Source organism: Lepidochelys kempii, chromosome 20, assembly GCF_965140265.1.
Source record: "Lepidochelys kempii isolate rLepKem1 chromosome 20, rLepKem1.hap2, whole genome shotgun sequence".
NCBI classification, from domain to species: domain Eukaryota; kingdom Metazoa; phylum Chordata; order Testudines; family Cheloniidae; genus Lepidochelys; species Lepidochelys kempii.
In genome coordinates, this window is record NC_133275.1 from 6,069,843 (window position 1) to 6,089,582 (window position 19,740).

The 19,740-nt window shown below is 56.9% G+C and overlaps 1 protein-coding gene across 1 annotated transcript in view; it reads left to right on the forward strand.

Annotated features, from left to right (window-relative positions):
• Window positions 1-495: 495 nt before the first annotated feature.
• RARG (retinoic acid receptor gamma) overlaps window positions 496-19,740 on the forward strand; it is a 30,114-nt gene continuing 10,869 nt past the window's right edge. The window contains 3 exon segments of the mRNA XM_073318692.1: window positions 496-893; window positions 19,126-19,187; window positions 19,189-19,275. Coding sequence (XP_073174793.1) covers window positions 743-893; window positions 19,126-19,187; window positions 19,189-19,275 — 300 coding nt within the window. The 5' untranslated portion in view covers window positions 496-742.

A 19,740-nucleotide genomic window follows, 5' to 3' on the forward strand; every position in this document is an offset into this window, starting at 1 on the left:
GACACTGAGACTGTTTGCATGTCACGCTGTGACACGGTGTGTGACCCTGAGACACTGCACCTGTGAGACTGCGAGGCTGTGTGTGCGTATGAGGCTGTGTGCACGCGTGACACTGACACCAAAACTGCGTGTGACAAACTGAGGCTGCGTGTGACACTGACACTATGTCTGAGACTGCGAAACACTTTGTGTGTCAGACTGAGTGTGTAACTGTGTGTGTGTGAGACTGACTGTATGTGTGCTTTTAAGACCTTGTGTGTGAGGCTGGAACTAGGTGGGAGACTGTATGGCTGGGTCCCCATGGTGTGCATGTGTGACTGTGTGACTGTGTATGTGTGTGAGAGAGAGAGAGACGGGGGGGGGGGGGAGGCCTGGGGGCAGCTTGTGCACGTGTGTGTGTCCGAAAGCCCGTGTGTGTGTGTAGGTGTGCCCTCCTCTTGCTAGCCACGCCCACTCTGTCCCAAGCCCCACCCCCAGCCAAAGGCGTTTGCTTTTCCAATAGGTACCCAGCACTAGCCGCTGGGGCTCACCCGAGGCGCGTCCCGCGCAGCACCATTAGCCAGTGCCGGGCTCTTTTGGGGAGGTCCCAGTTGATCCTTCGCCCCCCCCCGCCCCCAAATCCATCCCCCCCCCCGCCGAAGTGTGGCTCTCGCCCCCTGTGGTGTTGTGGGGGAGGGGGCGCAGCAGGGATTCCCTCCCCCCACCCCCGCTCAACCCCCAAATCACCCCCCTCCCCGCCGCGATGTACGACTGCATGGAGGCGTTCGCCGTCGCTCCGCGGCAGCTCTTCGATGTCACCAACCAAGGCTCCTGCATGCTGCGCAAGGCGAGCATCAGCCCCTGCTTCGGGGCGCTGGATCCCTTCGGCTGGCCCCAGCCGGCCAGCCTGCAATGTAGGTGGACCCCGGTCCCTCCCTGGGGAAGGGAGGGGTTGGTGGGGTGGGCCGCGGCTTGACTGATGTGGGGCCGTGGGTGGGTTGCCACGCGTGGGGCTGGGCCGTGGGTGGGTGTTTCCGTGGGGAGGGGCGCACGCCCGTGGCTGAGCGCTTCGGTGCGCCAGTGTGGCCGGGCTGCCCGGGGGATGGGGCGCGGGGTTTATACATGTGCGGCGGGGGGGGAGGGTTGTTACGCGAGTGGGCGGGGGGGGGGAAGCAGAGAACCCACTTCGCGCCCGCGGTCTAGCCCCGGCTCTTCGCTTCGCTCGTTTCCTGCTTTAGAACTTCACGCCGGGGGGGGGGGAAGTTTGGTGAGAAGCGTTTTTGGAGAGGGGTTGGGGGGGGCCCGTGGGTCCCCCCCCCCCGTCATCCTCCATCCATGGCCTCTCTCCGCTTTACCCTGCTGATGGGGTGGGGTGCAGTGCGGGGGACAAAGTGGCTCGGTTCCAGGAGCCCCGGGGTCCCCTGCCTTGTTTGGCTGGGGTGGGGGGGCGCGTGTCCCTTTCCAGTCCCCCTTTGTCTTCAGCGCGTTAATGAAAAGCCCCGGAGGGCAGGAAAATGAGGACCAGATGAGGGTGCGCTTTGAAGCCAATCCCAGGGGACCTCGAGCAGGGGGTGGGGGTGTGAATGGGGGGCGGGGAGCAGGGCAAGAGGGGTCATTTCTTCCATCCTTACTAGCCAGAGCCAGGGAATTTTTTGTTTCTTTCTTTTAAATATGGAAATTTGGCGGCGATCCACTGAGCCGTGCAAACAGGATGAGGGATTGGAGAAGTGCTGGGAGAGGAGCCCTGTGGCCGGAGGTATAGGGGGCACAGCATTGCGTCTTGCACCCCACCTGTAACCCCCCCGGCAGGGCCAGGAGCAGGGAAGGGGAGTGGAACTAGTAAATGGAGCCGGGGGGCAGCGGGGGGGAGGAATCTTCCATCCCCAGGACCCCGGGCTGCTCTCAGCCCACAGGCTCCCTTTGAGTGGCGGCCAAATCTCTCCGCCTTTGGCAGCCACCACTACTGTTTACAAGTTGAGGAACAGGCTGTTTTCAGCAGCCGGTTGTAGGGCAGGGCGAGCGCCCGTCTGCAGCCCCGGGCACCTAGCAGGGCAGAGATGGGCATAGGGATGGTGTGGGGCACCCCCCCCCAAGTAAATCTGACCGTTTCTCTGTTCCATCTCAGCCCCCCCCTTCCAATGGTTTCATTTCAGAGCCAGCCCCACCCCGCTCTGCCAAGCTTTTTCCTGCCAAGGCTGCCCCTCTCTCGCTAACTCCTCGCTCCAAAATGTGGCACATAACCCTTCCTTAGCACCCTGGGCCTGGGAAGCAGGTCGAGGCCTGGCCGAATCCCTAACACGCCACCCCCGCAAAGTTCCCATCCAGATGAGTTTTTTTTAGACTAGGAATCCATTGCAAAGCCAGGACCTGTCTAGCATTCAGAGCCAGGTGGTAAAGACACCCCAAAACACTGTGGGGGGATTGGGGCCCCCATGTGTGTGCCTGGGGGGAGGAGGGTGACTGCTTTTCCTTTCTCTCCTTCATTTGCTCCCAGCTCCCAGTCTACGGTACCCATCCCCCTGGAGTTTTTAGCTTGGGCGGGACCCCACCTCTCCCAGGTGTAGTGGGGATGCTGATTAACCTGCTCCCAGCTTGGGGTCTCCTCCCCACTCTATGGCAGGAGGGTGGGAAATGACCCAGCAGTCCCTGCTCCCAGGAGCCATGCTGGGGGACAGCTGCATACAGATGTGCCTGAATGGTTCTGTCCAGACCTGGTGCAGACTGCCCCAGAGAACAACCAGGGCTGAGTGCTCACCCAGTGCCCACCCAGCTGGGAGAGCCAGTTCTCTTCTTGTTACCTCAGCCATCTGCTTTCACCACAGTGGGAATCAGGGATCGGGGTCCAGGGATCGGGGTCCGGTGGAACATGCATGTTCCTGTGGTTGTTTAGAATAGTAGCAGCTAGATGCCTCAGCTGAAATCAGGGGCCCTTTGTGCCAGGTGCTGCAGCAGAGCCAATCCCTGCCCCAAAGAGCTCATTGACGTCTGCATAGACGAAGGGAAACTGAGGCAAAGGGTCTTGCCCCGGGTCAGTGGCAGAGCTGGGAATAGAACCCAGGTCTCCGCATCCTGGGTGTAATGAGTCGCTCCTTGGCACTGGCTGTGTGTGACACCTAAAATGTTCTCCTCATTTGCCTGGAATGAGTGCCCCCCCTTGCATTAACACCGCTCCCTGTACCCCAGCGACCTCTCTGCCCCTCGGTTCCAGCTGGCAACCCAATGTCAGAATCCCCCCTCTCCTTGCCCCAGCCCCAGCCCCAGCCCCAGCTGACCCCCAGGTAGTTTGGAGAAGCAGCGCTGGACTGGCCCACCCAACCGAACTGTTCTTTGCTCGCCCCTCCCTTTCCTGAGTGAGGACACACCTCTGTCTGTCCTCATCTCTGGGCTGGCAACTCCTCTGGCTCAGGGCCTAGCTGCTAATCTCCCCCAGTGGAGCCAGGCCAACCGGGTTGTCCCCACCTTGGGGCTGGCTCCTCTGCTGTCATCCCCACTGGGAAGGAGGGGCTTGTGGTGCTGCCAGATCAGAAATCCCACTCTGCCTGGCTGCCAATCACCCTACAAGGGGCATAGCAGGGGGAATCAGGCTGGGTAGAGGGGTGGCCCCTGCTCTGTGCACACTGGGGGAGCTGGGGCCAACCTCACCCCTCAGGCAGCAGGGTACACAAGGCTCATGGGTGCAGGTCTTACATCAGCGTGGCCTCACTGAGATGAGTGACCAGGCCCCAGGACCCCTATCCAGACCCTAGGTGGAAGAGTCCTATTTTGATTTCCCTGCCTTCCCGCCCCTATCCCCTCCCCACCTTGGCAGCAGTCTTCCTGAGGGCAACTTATGGGGTAGTTCTCTTCAACCCCCCTGTTCCACTGAGCCAGATGTCCTGGAAACCACAGTGAGCGAGGTCACCAGGGTGGCCCCGGAGCGGCTGTTGTCAAAGGGAGTAGGAGGGAATTTGGGGCTGGGCTGGCAAAAGCAGTGGCTACTAAGCTTCCCAGCCTGGTAGCCTGTGGCACCTCCCGGGCAGGGAAGAGCTGCTGTAGTGATTGATCAGGGACGTGGATGTGGGTGAGTGTGTGTCTCCTAGACAGCAGAGGAGCATGCATTTGTTTGTGTGTGTTGGTTTGCATGGGTGTGTCTGGGCATGGGGTGGAGGTGCGGTTCTGGGTGAGCCGGGAGCCCTGCCCCCGGCTGGGCTGTGTGTCTTTGCTTGAGGCTGCAGGCATGTGTGGGTGTTTGGCTGTGGTGTGTGTCTCAGTGTGCGGGGGAGAGGGGGGCCGTGTGTGGATTACTCCCTTTGTAAAGTGTCAGGAATGCAGTTACTGAGACAAATGGCTTATATAGCGACCCAGCTGCAAACATTTTACGGCCGGTTATAAATGGCCTGTTTGAAGCTGTGCGAGGCGAGGGCAGGAATTTCCTCAATTTCAGCAATTTAGGCTTTAAAAAACAAAAAACAAAAAAAAACCCCCCAACCTCCACCAAACTTCCTGCCCCAGGTCAGGCAGCGGGAGAACTGGGAGTAGGAACCTTGGCTGGGCCCAGCAAGAGCAAGTGGGCTGGGCCATCAGCACCAGGCTTGCGGGAGAGCTGACCCCATGACATCTCCCTCAGGAGGCTGCCCAGGGACCTTGTATTAAAGGGTTCAATAGGGCCGTGGATTGCCGCTGATCCTGGCATGGTCCTGGCAGATACCAGTCAAGAGCTTTGCAGCCTCCTGTGAGCATGGGGTGTCCTGGCTGCCAGGTAGAGCTGTGGGACCACAAATGAGCCCAGATAAGATAACTGGTCCCCAGTGGTGTGTGCCCCTAAATGTTCTCTTGCTGGAGGGCAAGACTGCCCCTGCCCTTCTGCCTGCCATGCCTCCAGCTAGTCCAGGAGCGGGGCAAGCAAGGTGGGTTGGTGTCCTGTGGAAGACGAGCTTTGCAGGGGGATTCACAGCCCAGAGCCGCACACGCAAGGCCCCTGGCTACCAACACCATCATAGCGACTGGCATTAAGCAGCCCTGCTGGTGGGCAGAGAGGCCAAGGCCTGAACAGGCCGGCCTGGGGCAGCCCAAATTCCCATCTGACCCTCCGGGATGGCCCCCAAAGGATTCCCCCAACAACTGAGAACCGAATGCCCCACACCCCAGGAGCCGTGGGGCGGAGTGGGCCATGACCCCTTCCAGTGTGCTCCTCCAAGTCTCTGGGGGCATTTGGCTCTTTGGAGACTCAAGGGGTGAGGATGCTGGGGCTAGCGCCTGTTGGTGCAAGGGGTGAGAGATGCAGGGCGGGTGCCGCGCAAGTGGGGTGGCTGGAAAAGCCATGGGCGGCGGGGGCTGCTAAGTAGTGGGGGGATCCTATGGGGTGAGTCACTGGCTGCTCCTCCTAGAGGGTTCAGAGCTGTGGAAGGTGGTGCTGGGATGGGAAAGCAGTGCAGGGCTGAAGGAGGAGGGGATGCCAGGCAGCTGAGCCAGGTTGCAGCATGCGGGGAGGGGTAGCTACAAGGCTGAGCTGGGGTGAAGCAAAGGGGGAGCAGAGACAGGGCAGGGCCGAGCTGGGCACAGCACCTGCAGTCCTTCCCCCTCCAGCCCACCCTGGCCAGCTGGGGCCTACGTCGGCTGCAGAGCTCAGCCCCAGTTAGCTCGGCAGCTGCCTCTTCTGTGCTGAACGTTTCCTGCCGGTGGCTTGGCTCCCCTGCCTACACCCTCCTGCTGGTGCCCGCTCTGACGCGGGCATGTGGCAGCGGGCAGGATGCAATTGGCTAGCGAGGGACCCTGCCCTGGGGTGACGCCACCCCCGGCCCCTCTCTGATTGGCTACTGGGCGGGTGGTGGAGGGGCACCTGCTGCACGGAGAGGAAATGACCCAGCATTATAGGAACAGGCTGGCAGCGGGGCCATGGCAGCGGGGCCATGGCAGCAGGGCGTGGGGGGGAGGAGGGGAGTACCGTGCGTCAGGTGCCCACGTGGCTTTGGCAGAGAGACGATTGCAAGCCTGAGCTGGTGCCTGGGGAAGGAGATTGAATCACGGGAGCCCGTCGGCGCCTCCCCGGGCAGCCCCGTGTAAAACAGCCTGGGGCCGCAGCAGCTGTGGCTGCCTCTGAGTGCTATGCCCCAGGATGCGCGGGGCCTGGGCCCTTCCTGGCTCCCGGCGCTGGGTCTGCAGGTGGGGCTGTCAGATTGCCAGGGAATGGGGTGACAGGCTCCACGGATCTGTCCCTCCGTCTGCGTGTCCCTCCATCCCACACGCATCCCCAGGGGAGTGGAGCGCCCAGCATTCTCCCTCTGGGGTTGAGGATTTAGGGGTGCAGGTGGGGTGGTTCAATCCACCCCTTCCCCAAAGTAACACCCCCACCCCAGGGCTCCTGGGAGGGTTGGCGTGTTGTGTACAGAAGCTATTAGGAAGGGATTAAGTTAGGGTTGTAATGTGATTCTCTCCAGGAAATGACAGGCCCGATAGCTGGTGGCCTCAGCGGGCCAGGAGCCTGTCCCAGCCTCTTGTAAAGTTACCAGCAGGCTCCAGATCTGATAAGAAGCCAGGAGCTGGGCCCCTTTTTCTCTCTCACCCAATGGATGGGGAGGAAGCGCTGGGATGGGGGTTGGGGAAGGGCAGGGGCAGGAGGGGAGGAAAGCTGATGGGGGGGGCAGGGGGGAGAGAAATGTTGCATTCAGCCCTGGATCCTGGGGCCAAAGGGATGGACATGCAATGAGGGGAGAGAGAGGGAGCTGGATGTGTGGGGTAGGCGGAGGTGGGTGAATGCCAAGGGGCAGAGGGATGCGTTACAGGGGGTGGGATTAGGAAAAGTGGAAAAACATTGTGGCAGGAGGACCGATCCAGCCAGAGAGCGACTCTCCCCCAGGGGAAAGGCTAGGAGCCCCATTGCACTGGGGCCAGGAGCTGGATGGATCTGACAGGCACGTTGTCCCTCCAGGGGAAGGGCCAGGAGCCCAGGTGCTTTAGGTCAAAGCGATGTAGTAGGGACCCACCCTGCCCTGGCTGGGAGGGCTGCACTAGACACCACCAAGGGGCTCTTCTCTGCTCCTAGATCCCAAAGTCCTTACTCCCCGCAAAGGGGAAACAAAGCCCCTGGCAGTGTTAGGTCAGTTACAGATACAGACCTTGGGTCTTGGCCACCTGCTCTCTAGGAGGAGAGTACAGCAGGAGTGATTCAGGGCACTAGGATTCCATTCCCAGCTCTGCCACTGACCTTGGTCAAGTCTCTGTGCCTCAGTTTCCACCCTCTGTCTAGACTGTCAACTCTTTGGGGGCAGGGGTCGGCTCTCACTCTGTAGGGTGAGGAGGTGCAATTGAGAGAGTGCTGTCTGGGTGCCCATGCCATCGCTGAGCCCCTTGCAGTGCCAGGGGCAGAGACCAGAGAGGGCCCCAGAGCTGAGCCTGTGTGTGGGGAGAGAGGTTGAAATATAATGGGGTGTATGAGACAGGATTGCCCCCCTCCATGTAATGGGAGCTGGTGGGGTGCAGCGGGCACCTCTCTGCCATCCACACTGTTGCTTGGGCCAAATCCAGGGCTGGCACTTTGATCATCCAGAGCAGCAGAATAAACAGCTTTTAAACTGTTTCACAAAGGAGGTCAGTGTATTATCCCCATTGTATAGCTGTGGAAACCGAGGCACAGGGAAGTGACTTACTCAAGGTCACACAGCAGAGCTGGGACTAGAACCCAGGTCTAGCCTGAGTCCCAGTCTAAGGCCATAGCCATTAGGCAGCACTGCCTCTGCTTTACCCCCATGGTTTTGCCCCACCTAAGCCTTTGCCTGGATCTGGTTTTGCATCTGACAATTAGGCTGGTTGGCAGAGCTCTGAGCTCCACCAGAACCACCATGAACACTCCCCTGGCCTTTCCCCTCTTGGCTCAGTGAGCGCAGACATTGGGAGGCAGGGCTCCTGGGTTCCCTCCCCAGCTCTGGGAGGAGTGATATCTAGTGGATAGAGCAGGGGAAGGGAGTCAGGCCTCCTGGATTCTCTTCCCGGTTGCTCCAGGAATTAGCCATGTGATCTTAAGCCAGTCAGTTCCCCGCGCTGTGCCTCAGTTTCCTCGTGTACGAAACCCCCGCTCTGCCTCCCGGAAGCTTAATTAACAAGTGTCCGCGGAACGCTTTCAGATCAAAGGGCAAAGGATCAGTGTTATTAATCACTCTGGCAGGTTGCTGCTCGCTGCACCTGCTGGCATGCGGCAGCCACCTGACGGGAATGCAAAGCCCTGCTCCACGCTTTGACTCCCTGACATTGCCTGGCCCTGCTTTAACCACCACCATGGTGTTTGAACAGCAACCAGTCCTTTTATCCAGCTGCTGCAGACACAGGAACGATCCTGGGGGGGATGAGAGCATCTTCCATCCTGTACCAGAGCGGTTTGGATTGAAAACACAGAGGCAGATGCCCCAGTAGCAGCCAGCTTCGTGGCCCACATGCAGTTACACGCCACCGGGTGAAGGCAATGTCTCAGGGAGACCGTGGGGAGCCATGGAGCAGCCCAGGGCCAGCTCTGACCGGAACCCTTTGCTGGTGCAGCAGTATTGGAGAGGGGGTGATTTTTAATGGCATTTCTATGCCAGCCAAAGCCCCAGTGTAGACGTGACCTGGTGAAGACCTAGCCCAGGCTGGGAGCTAGCGAGCCAGAGGCCTGGTCTATGCTTGAACATTTGGTCGACCTAGCTAGCTACATCGCTCAGGACGGTGAAGAATTTCATGGCCTAAGTGCTGTAGTTCAATCAACCTAACAAAGTAGGAAGTGTCTACATCATGGGGGGAGGGATAGCTCAGTGGTTTGAGCATTGGCCTGCTAAATCCAGCGTTCTGAGTTCAATCCTTGAGGGGCCATTTAGTGATCTGGGCCAAAAATTGGGGATTGGTCCTGCTTTGAGCAGGGGGTTGGATTAGATGACCTCCTGAGGTCCCTTCCAACCCTGACCTTCTGTGATTCTGTGTGCTTAAGTGGCCCATCGGCAGTGGCGTGGCTGTAGCAGCTGCCATGTAGACAGACCCAGAGACAACGCCAGGATCCTATCTGCGTCCAGCCGCCTCAGTACAAAATCCTCTTTATACTCCTCACAGCAGAGTCCCATCTAGGACTGATGCCCTAAAAGGTATCCAGGATCCAGGCAGATGCCCCTGGAATGGAGCACAAGTCACATTGTGGTCGCCATTACACCTCACTGGGCTGGGTCATTCATAAGCACATAAGAACAGCCATACTGGGCCAGAGCAATGGTCCATCTAGCCCAGTATCCACAGTGGCCAGAGCCAGATGCTTCAGAGGGACTGAACAGCACAGGACAGTATCAAGTGATCCATCTGTTGTCCAGTCCTAGCATCTGGCAAACAGGTATAGGGACACCCTGATCAAGGGATTTTGAGCCTGACCATCTTGGCTAATAGCCATTGATGGACCCATCCTCCATCCACGTAGCTAATTCTTTTTTGAACCCATTTATACTTTTGGTCTTTACAACATCCCCTGGCAATGAGTTCCACAGGTTAACTGTGCATTGTGTGAAGAAGTTCTTCCTTATGTTTTTCTGCAACCTGCTGCCTATTAACACAAAAAACAGGGATCAGCCAATAAAATTATGTGGAGGGGTAGATACCACTTCCTTATTCACTTTCTCCACACTGTTCATGATTTTATAGCCCATTATCACATCCCCCCTTAGTCATCTCTCTTCCAAGTTGAACAATCCAATTTTTTAAAATCTTTCCTCATATAGAAGCTGTTCCATCCCCCTAATCATTTTTGTTGGCCTGCTCTGTACTTTTCCCAATTCTAGTATACCTTTTTTGAGATGGGGTGATCAGCACTGCACACAGTATTCAAGATGCGGGTGCACCAGGGATTTATATAGTGGCAATACGATATTTTCTCTATCCCTTTCCTAATGGTTCCTACCATTGTTGGCTTTTTTGGCTGCTGCTTCACATTGAGCCAATATTTTCAGAGAACTATCCATGAGGACTACCTGGTCTCTTTCTTAAGTGGTAACAGCTAATTTAATTCAGATCAGGATCCTTCTCCCCTCCAATAGCTGAAAGTCTCTAGGATACTGCTTCTGGGGGCTGAGGAGATGATAAAGGGTTGCTAAGAGTCTCCATAGAAATGCAAAGCTCTGTTGTCCATCCGGGAAGCAGGAGCCTAGCACCTTACGTTGGGCCTGGAAGCCCTAGAGGAGAGACACCGCTACTTGATTTTTGTTTATTCCCCATCAAGGAACGAACTGCTTGTCCACATGGGAAGTTATACTGATATCATCATCCTGGGATAAAGGGCTCTGGCTACCCCAGTTTAACCTCCTATGTGGACACTCTTAGGTCTGGTCTACCTTTGAACTGTAGATCGACCTAGCTACAGTGCCCACTATGAAAAACTTCACCCCCCGGAGCCTGTAGTTAAGTCAGCCTGGTCCCGGGGGGAAGATACAGCATGGGTGATGGGAGAATTCTTCTGTCGATCTAGCCACTGCAGCGCAGGGAGTTTAGGGTTGCCAATTTTGGTTGGATGTATTCCTGGAGGTTTCATCACATGACATAATCTTTAAATGAAAGATTCACCTTTAATTCCTGGAGACTCCGGGACAATCCTGGAGGTTTGGCAACCCTCCATCACTCAGGGAAGCGGGTTGCCTCCATCAACGGATGAACCCCTCCTGTTGATGTGGGAAGCATTAACGCTGTGGGGCTGCAGCAGCATCGCTGCAGCTGGGCCACTGGACCGCCCGTAGTGTAGACGTAACCTTAGTCCAGAATAAGAGTGGCTTTTCTCTGACTCAGTTTAAATCACTTCCAAAGTGACATAAGCTATATCGGATGTTAGACTGGGATAACTATAGTGGTTTCAATTCCCCCCACGTGCCCCCATCCCTTAGCTTATCTCATAACTTCCCATGTTTTTGGTTTTGAACCTATTTAAGTTAAACCACAGTAAACTGCTCTTAATCTGAGACCTTGTCTACACAGGAAAGATACACCAGCTGTATCAAATCCGTCTATCTGGCTGGGTGGATGCCTGCTTGGTACACCGTGTTTGTACCCATATAACTGTGTTGGTTGGGGGGGCTGATTTTTCACGGATCGTGATACTGATATAAGCCCTCAGGTGGATGCAGTTATACTGGTATATATTCCCTTCCCATCTGGGAATGAGCTACACCGGCACAGATCCATTTGTACTGGGATAATTGTGCCAGCCCAGTAACTGTGTCTGTGTGTGGTTACACTGCTTTAACTAGATCGGTAAGGTTCAACCACTACAACTTCCTAGTGCGGATGGAGGCCAGGAGTGCCTCAGGGGTGGGGGGAGGGGGGTGCTAGACCAGGGTAGCTTTACCGGTGCCTTCAGTCATACTGAAAAAATCTCTTGTGTAGACAAAGCCTAAATCGGTTTCAATTCGCATCTTTTAATCTGATGCTGTTTTGCCCTGTAGACAAGGCCTTGGATTTGAAATTAACATAACAGCAACTGTATGGGCTCAGACTGCTGCTTGCAAGTCTTCTATCTATCTATCTATCTATCTTCATATGCACCCAACTGTCTCTTTCTCCTCCCTCCACATACATACCTCTCTTCCCCTCCTGGACTTTTCCCCATTTATGTCAGCGGCAGCAGGATCGCTGGGGCTTTCTTTATAGACCAAAGTTGCCTTTGGTAAATAGCAATAAATAGCTGAAGGAAACGGCCCGCCCCCGCCAGCCAGCGTGGCGGGATGCGTGGTGCCGGCTGCAGGAAGAGATGCTCCTTTTCCAGCACCGCAAGGTATAACATACACACGGGTCAGAGCGAGTCTCCCAGCGTCTGGGCATTGCTTATTAAAATCTCCCCTGTGTCCTGCCCCTGAGATGAGGGGTCTTAATCCAAGGGCTTGGTGACCAGATCCCCGCTTGGGCAACCACTCCAATGAGAAGAGATTCTCCTGCACGGTCCCTCACTAAAACCATCACGCAGCACTGCTAACCGGCTGCTTTGTTCCTCCCCAGAGGCAGCTGCGTCTAAGGACTGCTCGTGTTTGTAATGGGTCCTCTGGGAGGAATGTCCTGTGGAATCAGTGATGGTCCCTGCTCCCCGCATTTGGGGGAAGGGGTGTCTTTGGATAAGTGGGTGTAGTTTTGACTCTATCTAATAACAAACACTGGCAGAGAACTTCACGTTAATCGTATTATACTTCGGGGATGTAGTGGTTTGCCTAGGATCACACCGAGAATCAATGACAGCTGGAAATAGAGTGAGTCAGGACTCCTGGGTTCTTTAACCACCATACTGCCTCCGAGAGCTCAGACTAGAGCCTGGAAGTCTTTATTCCTTGGCCCCTGCTTTACTTAGAAGACGCACTTGCCTAGATTCACAAGCCCCAACTGTGTTCTCCATTGCCACACGCCTCACCCAAATCCAGGATTAGAACCCAGGAGTCCTGGAGCCCAGCCTTGGGCTCCACATACTAGGCCATGCTCTCCCCCAAGATCTTTGGTTAGAATCCAGGAGTCCACTAGGCCACACTCCGCACCCAAGCCCAGGATTAGAACCCAGCAGCCACCTGCTACTTCTCGGTGCTGTGAGTCTGGTGGACTGGGAGTCCCACAAGTAGTGGGGATCCTGCCCCCACATCTCTAGCCCCTGAGCTGGCAGCCCTATTCCACCTGCTTGGAGGCAGAGTGGTCCCCAGCAAGGGCTGGGAACACGTGTGGGTTTGTTCGTCCGGTGCTGAAAGGCACAGGGCAGAACATCAGATGGCTGGCGGTGCAGGGGGGATTTATGACCCGCCCGGCTCTTCCCCTCTCCTCTGCGGTGGGAGGCCCTGGGCACAGCATGAACTGTCCTGACACTGGATTTATTTCCTCCCCTCTGCTCCCACCTGTTGCAGGGCTCCGGGTTTATCTCTGCTAATGATGCTGGAGCCTTGTCAGCCTGGCTTCGGGGCTGCAGCCACAGGGCAGTTGGGGGCCCCTGGCTGTGGTTTGTGGGGTTTGAGCATCACCCTGATTTAGGAGGGCTCCCCCGAGCAACCAGTTGGAAAGATATTTCCCTCTCTCTCTCCATCACACTTTCTTTCTTTCTTTCTGCCTCACACGCACCCTCTCCCACCACTCTGCTGCTCCAGGCAGGAAGGAAGGAGGCTGTAAAATGCAATCAGGAGGCCAGGAATTTTGTGGCTCAGTTCTTGTTGATGAAATGGGTGAGCCCGGTTTTGCCAAGCCTGCTGAGGGAGGGGTTTATTTTGAGAGCAGTGTCTGGGGGGAAGTATCTGGGAGGAGCAGAGCTGTGTCAGGGGATGGTATTTTGGGGGGAACAGGTATGCAGGGGGTGGTACTGGGAGGTGATATCTGGGGGGAGCTGTGCCGGGGGACAGTATTTTGCGGGGACTGGTATGCAGGAGAGCGGTACTGAGGAGTGATATCCGGGAGGAGCAATATCCAGGGGAGCTGTGTCGGGGGGATGGTATTTTGGGGGGACCGGTATGCAGGGGGACAGTACTGGGGAAGGGATTAGGGAGCTCCTAGGCTGGATTTCCAGAAGGGTGCCCCCCTCCCTGGGGACCAGCCCTCTCTCTTGCCCACAGCCAGGCCTGGGTATCTCTGCCAGCTCTGATGGATCATGGGGCTGGGCAGACGAGGCTGATTCGGGATGGTTTGTGGGAATGGATTTGGGGGCAAGGACAGGATAGACTCATTGCCTCAGGGGGCCCCCTCAGAATCCAGCTGTGTCCCTGGGGGGTAAGGCCTTTCCCCAGCACCTTTCAGCAGGACCCTGTCACAGCACTGGGCCCCCTGCTTCCCAGAGACCTGCCTCCTGGTGCTGGTGTCCCAGCCAGAGGATGGGGGCCAGGGCAACACAACGAACGGTGGCTTTGAACCCACCCCTGGGGTGGGGGACCAGGCCTCCTCCACACACATGCCCCTTCAAGGGCTGGGGCCTGTAATGATCACTAGGAGCCCAGCCCCACGCCCAGCTCTTGCATGCTTATCAAGAGATGGCAGCTGGGGGCAGGAGGGCTCTGATCCATGGGTTGGTGACCCATGTCTGCAGCTTAACCTTGGACCCACTGGAAGCCACATGGCCAGTGCAGTCCCAGCTCTCAGACCCCAGGCTCCATAGCAAGACCGGGGGAAGGGGCGGGGAAGGGGGGGCCTGACCCAGTCCTGCATGGGCCTCGGGCTGAGTGTGATGGGGTGGGATTGGTCCCTGGGGCAAGATCCAGTCCACATCGGATTTCCCCACTCCCTTTGCCCCCCATGTAGCTTGGGAACTGCTGTCTAACCCTACCCGGACCCCAAGGCACCTTCTCTCCAGCACTCTAATTCCTGGGGTCAGCTGAGCACTGTCCCTGCCCCAGGGGCCCGCGGGAGGCTTCTGGAATATTGCATGGGTTGGGTGTCTAGGCAGTTGGCTCCCATGGGTCAGATGCTGGTAAGGGAGGGGCCTTCCCTGTCCCATGGAGACAGATCTCTGGGGGATGGGGCTGCTGGTGGGGGAGAGGAAGCTCTAAAGGGGGTGAGCAGCCTATCCCGGCAGGGAGCAAGGGGCAGGAGTCCTGCAGCAGCCCTGAGATGTTCCTATAAAGTGGGTGATACATGCATGTAAGCACTCACCGGGAGCGTGCACACCCAGAATCAAATCAAGACGTGCTCACCGGGGACTGCGCCCCCAGAATTAAAGCCAAACATGCTCACCAGGGGTTGAGCATACACACACAATCTGAAGAAGTGAGCTGTAGCTCACGAAAGCTTATGCTCTAATAAATTGGTTAGTCTCTAAGGTGCCACAAGTCCTCCTTTTCTTTTTGCGAATACAGACTAACACGGCTGTTACTCTGAAACACACAATCAAGCGCACACATGCGCTCCCATTTCTGCACCCACACAAACACAATCCACACAGGCACACTCTCTTGCAGACTCACAATCAACTCCGCTGATGTAGAGATACACACAGCATTCCCATGCCTTTCAAAGGCGCCTCCCTGTGTGTTTATGGGTTACTTTCAGGTAAATAAGAGCCTGCAATTGAGATATAATCACCTTACCCTCCCCTCCTTTGTCTCTCTGCTGATCTCCCAGGCGGGAGGGGAGGCACAGGGAGAGGTCTCAAATCCCCTATTGTCTTATTGTAAAGAAGGGAAAAAATGCAGAGGGTTAAGATTCATGAGCCTCTAATCGTCCACTTGGCCTGTCTGTCATGGAGATGAGGTTGTCTCCCTTGTGGGGGAAGGGACAGGGATGCATGGAGTCAGGAGCTCCCCCATGCATCAGCCAGAGCAAAAGGCTAGATGCTCCCCCGGGTGAGATCTGGGGTGCAAGGGGTGCAGGAGAGGGGCATGGAGTGTGGGACCCGGAGTGCTTGCAGGTAACTAGTCCGCGGGGCCAGCCACCAGCTTTGCCCCTAGATCTGAACCCCCGTGGATCTTTGGGGGTTCAGAGCTGAGGTTTTGGCTGGAGGCTCTAATTCTGTTTGGCAGAAGTTGGGGCAGAAAGGAAGCCTGGTGGAGAAGCGAGTGATGGCAGCTTGGATGGCCTGTGAAACTGAGGCCTGTTTCTTATTTATGTTATGGTGGGAGTCACCAGGTGGTGCTGTTGCATAGTCATGCTAGTTCTTAGCCTGCGGGCAGTGCTCTGCCTTGGAAGAGATGCCCTATTGTTTAGTTTGTTGGAGGATGGACATGCATCTCCCAGAGAGCTGTTGCAAGCAGCAAGAGACAGTTTGCACCCAGGGTGCAAGGGGGCTGCCCCCTGGCCACAGATGGCAGAGGCAGAACCCCACACCCTGCAGTTGGGTCTGCTCTCTGCGCTATGCCAGGCTCAGCGGTGCCCAGGGACGGCAGCACTGGGGTGGTGTTGGGGGCTAGTGCTCCACACTTAATGGAAATATTGTTTGTGTGTATGTGGGAGGGGCTGATGTTTCTGCCTCCATGTGTCATTCCCTGTGAACTGCGCACATGCATGGGGGGCAGGAGAGCAAGTGGGATTTAGAGGGGCTGGGGTTGCCACCATGACATCCAGGAGCCCATAGAAACCCTCCATCTAGGCCCCCTTCCTTAGTAAACTTTAGCTGTGGCCGGGTTTGCTCCCTGCCCTAATCTCTCCAACCAGGGTTAATTATTCTTGAGGGAGTCTTGCTCCCTGGGAACTGGGCTTTGGGGTTGGGGTTCAGATTTATTACAGAGGGGGCTGCCTGTGTGCCGTTTGTGACCGCCTCTGTTCCAGGTCTGGCGAAGGGACCGTATGCAAGATGCACTAAGTAAACTACCTAGTCCTCTGTGCTACTGCTTTCTCTCGCATTGGGAAGCTGATCAGCGAGGCCCTGAGATCCACACCCCAGTATTATAACCGCTGCTACAGTCATGCCGAGAGGCCCCTGCTGTGATCGGGGCCCTGGTGTGCAAGGTGCTGTGTGCACTGCACAGGGTCGCCAGTGGCAGTGGTGGTGCTGGAGTGTTGCTTTGCCATCTCCTATTCCTGGCCGCTGAGGATTTCTGCCTGAGCTTGCAACGGTTGTTGGGCAGCAAGGGCGGGCAGAGGATGCTGCTCCCCTGCCCATGCAATCTGTGCCCTGCATGGGACCAGCACGGAGCAGGGCCCAGCTTGGGGGCAGCGCTGCCTTTCTGCCAGCACTAAATGGGGCTGGGAGAAGTGAGGCAAGCGAGGACATGCCCCTTGAGCCTGCACCCTGCTGTGGGGTGGTGGCGATAGAAGAGAGGATCCCAGTAGTCTATGTGCCACCTACCACCGTCTCTAGCCCGGCTGTATGCTCCCAGCGCTGGGCAAGGGCCGTGTCTGGGGTGTTGGGTGGGGAGCTGGGGAAGAGCCAGAGCCAGCATCCTGGGAGCAGGGGGAATTAGGCAGGTGGTAGAGGGGGAGCTGGTATCCAGGGAGGGGGAAAGGATCTGAGCAGGGGGCTGTAGCCAAGGAAGGCAGCTGGAGAGGGTGCAGAGTGGAAGTAGGGTAGTGCCCATTGACGGGGCAGGGTACTGAGGAGGGAGCCTGGGGAAGGGGGTGTGGGTGAGGGTCCCATCTTTCAGCCAGAAGCAAATGTCTGGGGTGTGTATCTCTGAGCGTTTCAGGATGAGACTGGAAAGATGTGTGGACACCAGGTCAGCAGCAGGACCTAGGTGTTCTGGGCTCAGTCCCGTTGCTTGTGGCTGCTTCCCCGATTCCCACCCTTTTCCTGGGTGGGCTGAACAGTGCCCAGTGGAAAACCCTCCTCTCTAGAGGGCTCACCTTGTAGCCTGATTTACCACTAAAGACCTCAGGGAGAGGCTACAGCCTCAGGGAAAGAACCTAATCCTGTTCTAGTATAACCCTGGCTTCTACTGCTTGAGCTACAGGAGCGTCCCCCCTTAGCCGCTAACAGTACAGGGCCTATGGCACACAGCTGGACAGTTCCGATTGTGTTCAGTAGAGGGCAGCATTGCACACATGGACAGCTCTGCTCCTCTCTCATACTATATAGGGGCTAGTGGCCACTCAGGCCACAATTTGCACAAGAGGAGCAAAGCAGTGAATGAAATACGCTACCAGTTTAAAATGTCTCCCCTAGAAAGTTCCTGGTTTTCAGGTATCCTGTGGGATGCTGCTGAACTCTGGTAGTTGCCTGGAAACTTTGCACCTGTGGTATTTCTCGGTCTGTTTCATCATTAAGTTCCAGAGTTAACATCACATCAAAAGGGAGCAGTTTGAGTTACTGCTTTTGGCTGGCTGGTTGCAGACTCAGGCCATGCTTGTGGTCGTGTTTGGAAGGTTATTGATATAACTTGAAGGCCTGGCAACTTAAACTTAAATTTTATAGAACCCCCTCACCCCCCAAAACCCAGAGAGAAGAAAGATTGCTTGGAAGTTGCAAACTCTGCCATGCTGGTTTGTTATTGTTGGGTCTCTTGTGAGTGCTGGACAGGGTGTACTAGTGTGTTGTTGTAGGGTTGCTTCTTTGCACAAGTCCGTACACACTGATTTATTTTAGAGCTGCTCAGGGGCATAGGACTCCACACGCTGGTTTGTTATTGTAGGGTTGCTCAGACTCTCTGGGCTGCACTGGCTGGTTTGTTATTGTAGGGCTGCTCAGAGGCCCAATGTTGTAGGGTTGCTATTGTTTTCCTTTTTTAAGAAAAATGAATGTGGGATGCTGGCCCCCCGCCCCCTGGCTTTGCAAACAGGGGAAGCTGATGCTTTGGAGACTGTCCAAACCTAGGCAGCACCCAGCTCCCCCCTCCCCGTTCCATTGCGGGGCTCCACCTGGGCTGATGGGGTTTCTGGGACTCAGCTGCCCTTCCAAGGGGTAGGGTGGGGATAAAACAGCCAAAAGGCAAGAGGCGGGACACATGATGCCCGGCCCTCTGTGGAGGGATAAGCCCGCAGTCCCCCTGGGGTATGGGTGTGCCCCCTCCATCCCCCTGCGCCCCTCCTCGTGCCGTGGGCCTGGGGGAAGGGGGATTAGGTTACACGGCTCTGGTAACAATTCCAACCTGTTTGGACTGGAATGTGGCATTTAGAGCCCGGCTACAGGAAATTCGCTCTGCGCTGAAAGACAGAATTGAAAACAGTTTGCAGCCCGGCCTGGGGGCGCCTGGCTGGCTCAGGGCGGGGGCGGGCAGGGGAATGGGGGTCTGGCTCTGGCCTGGGGTGGAGGGCAAGGGGATGGGGGCCTCGCTCTGGCCTGCAGGGAGCAGAGAGATTGTGGGGGCTGGTTCTGGCAAGGGGGAGAGCAGGGGGATGGGAGGATGCCTCTGGCCTGGGGGGAGAGCAGCAGATATGGGGGCTGGCTCTGGCCTCGCGGAGCAGGACAGAGGATTGGGGGGCTGGCTGTGGCATTGGGACAGGTTGTGGAGGGATTTGATTCCCCCTCCCTTCCCTGTTCCCCTCTGGTTATTTTGGCCAGTGCCAAATACCTAGCAAGTGGCCTTGGCTGCCCCAGGCTGGAGGGATCCCACAGAAGCATGTTCCTTGGGGCCCCTCCTGACCCTCCTCCCCAACCCCCAGGAAACCCCCATGATGGGAAGCCCCCAGCACCAGCACTCAGAGAAGGTTCCTGTCAGAAGTTGGGGGGGAGGGGGGTTTACCAACCCCCCTCTCCCCCACGCTGTCAGGGCCATCCCTGATCGCCTGGGTCTTGCGGCCCTTGGAATTTACCCGGACGCTGGCTCCTGATGCCCCTGCCATTCCCTCTCTCATCAGCCGTGGAGACCCAGAGCACGAGTTCGGAGGAGATGGTGCCGAGCTCGCCCTCACCACCCCCGCCCCCCCCGCGTCTACAAGCCCTGCTTTGTCTGCAACGATAAGTCCTCTGGCTACCACTACGGCGTCAGCTCCTGCGAAGGCTGCAAGGTAACGGGGACCCCCGCCCTTGGGGCCCGCCGCACGGCTTGGGGCTCAGCCAGCTCCTTGCTTTGCCCCTCTGGAGCCTGGCTCTCCGTTGGGCACCCCTCCCAGCTGAGATTGGGGCCCCATTGTGCAGGGCGCTGCACAGACCCCAGCTGAGATCAAGGGCCCGTTGTGCCAGGCGCTGCAGAGAACCCAGTTGAGATCAGGGCTCCATTGTGCCAGGGACAGTCCCTGCCCCAAAGGGCTCACAGTGCAAACAGAGAGGAACAAAGTTTTGGAAGTGCAGTCATTATTTTGCAGGAAAAGTGGCTTTTAGTCCAAAATCGAGTGTCCAGTGGGTCACTGTTCTGGAATAGCAGCACAGTCTGAGGGCCTGAGCGCTGGGCGAGGGCTTGGGACCCCTGGATTCTAGGCCTGGCTCTGTTGGGTGACCTGACCAGTCACTGCCTCTCTTTGTGTCTCAGTTTC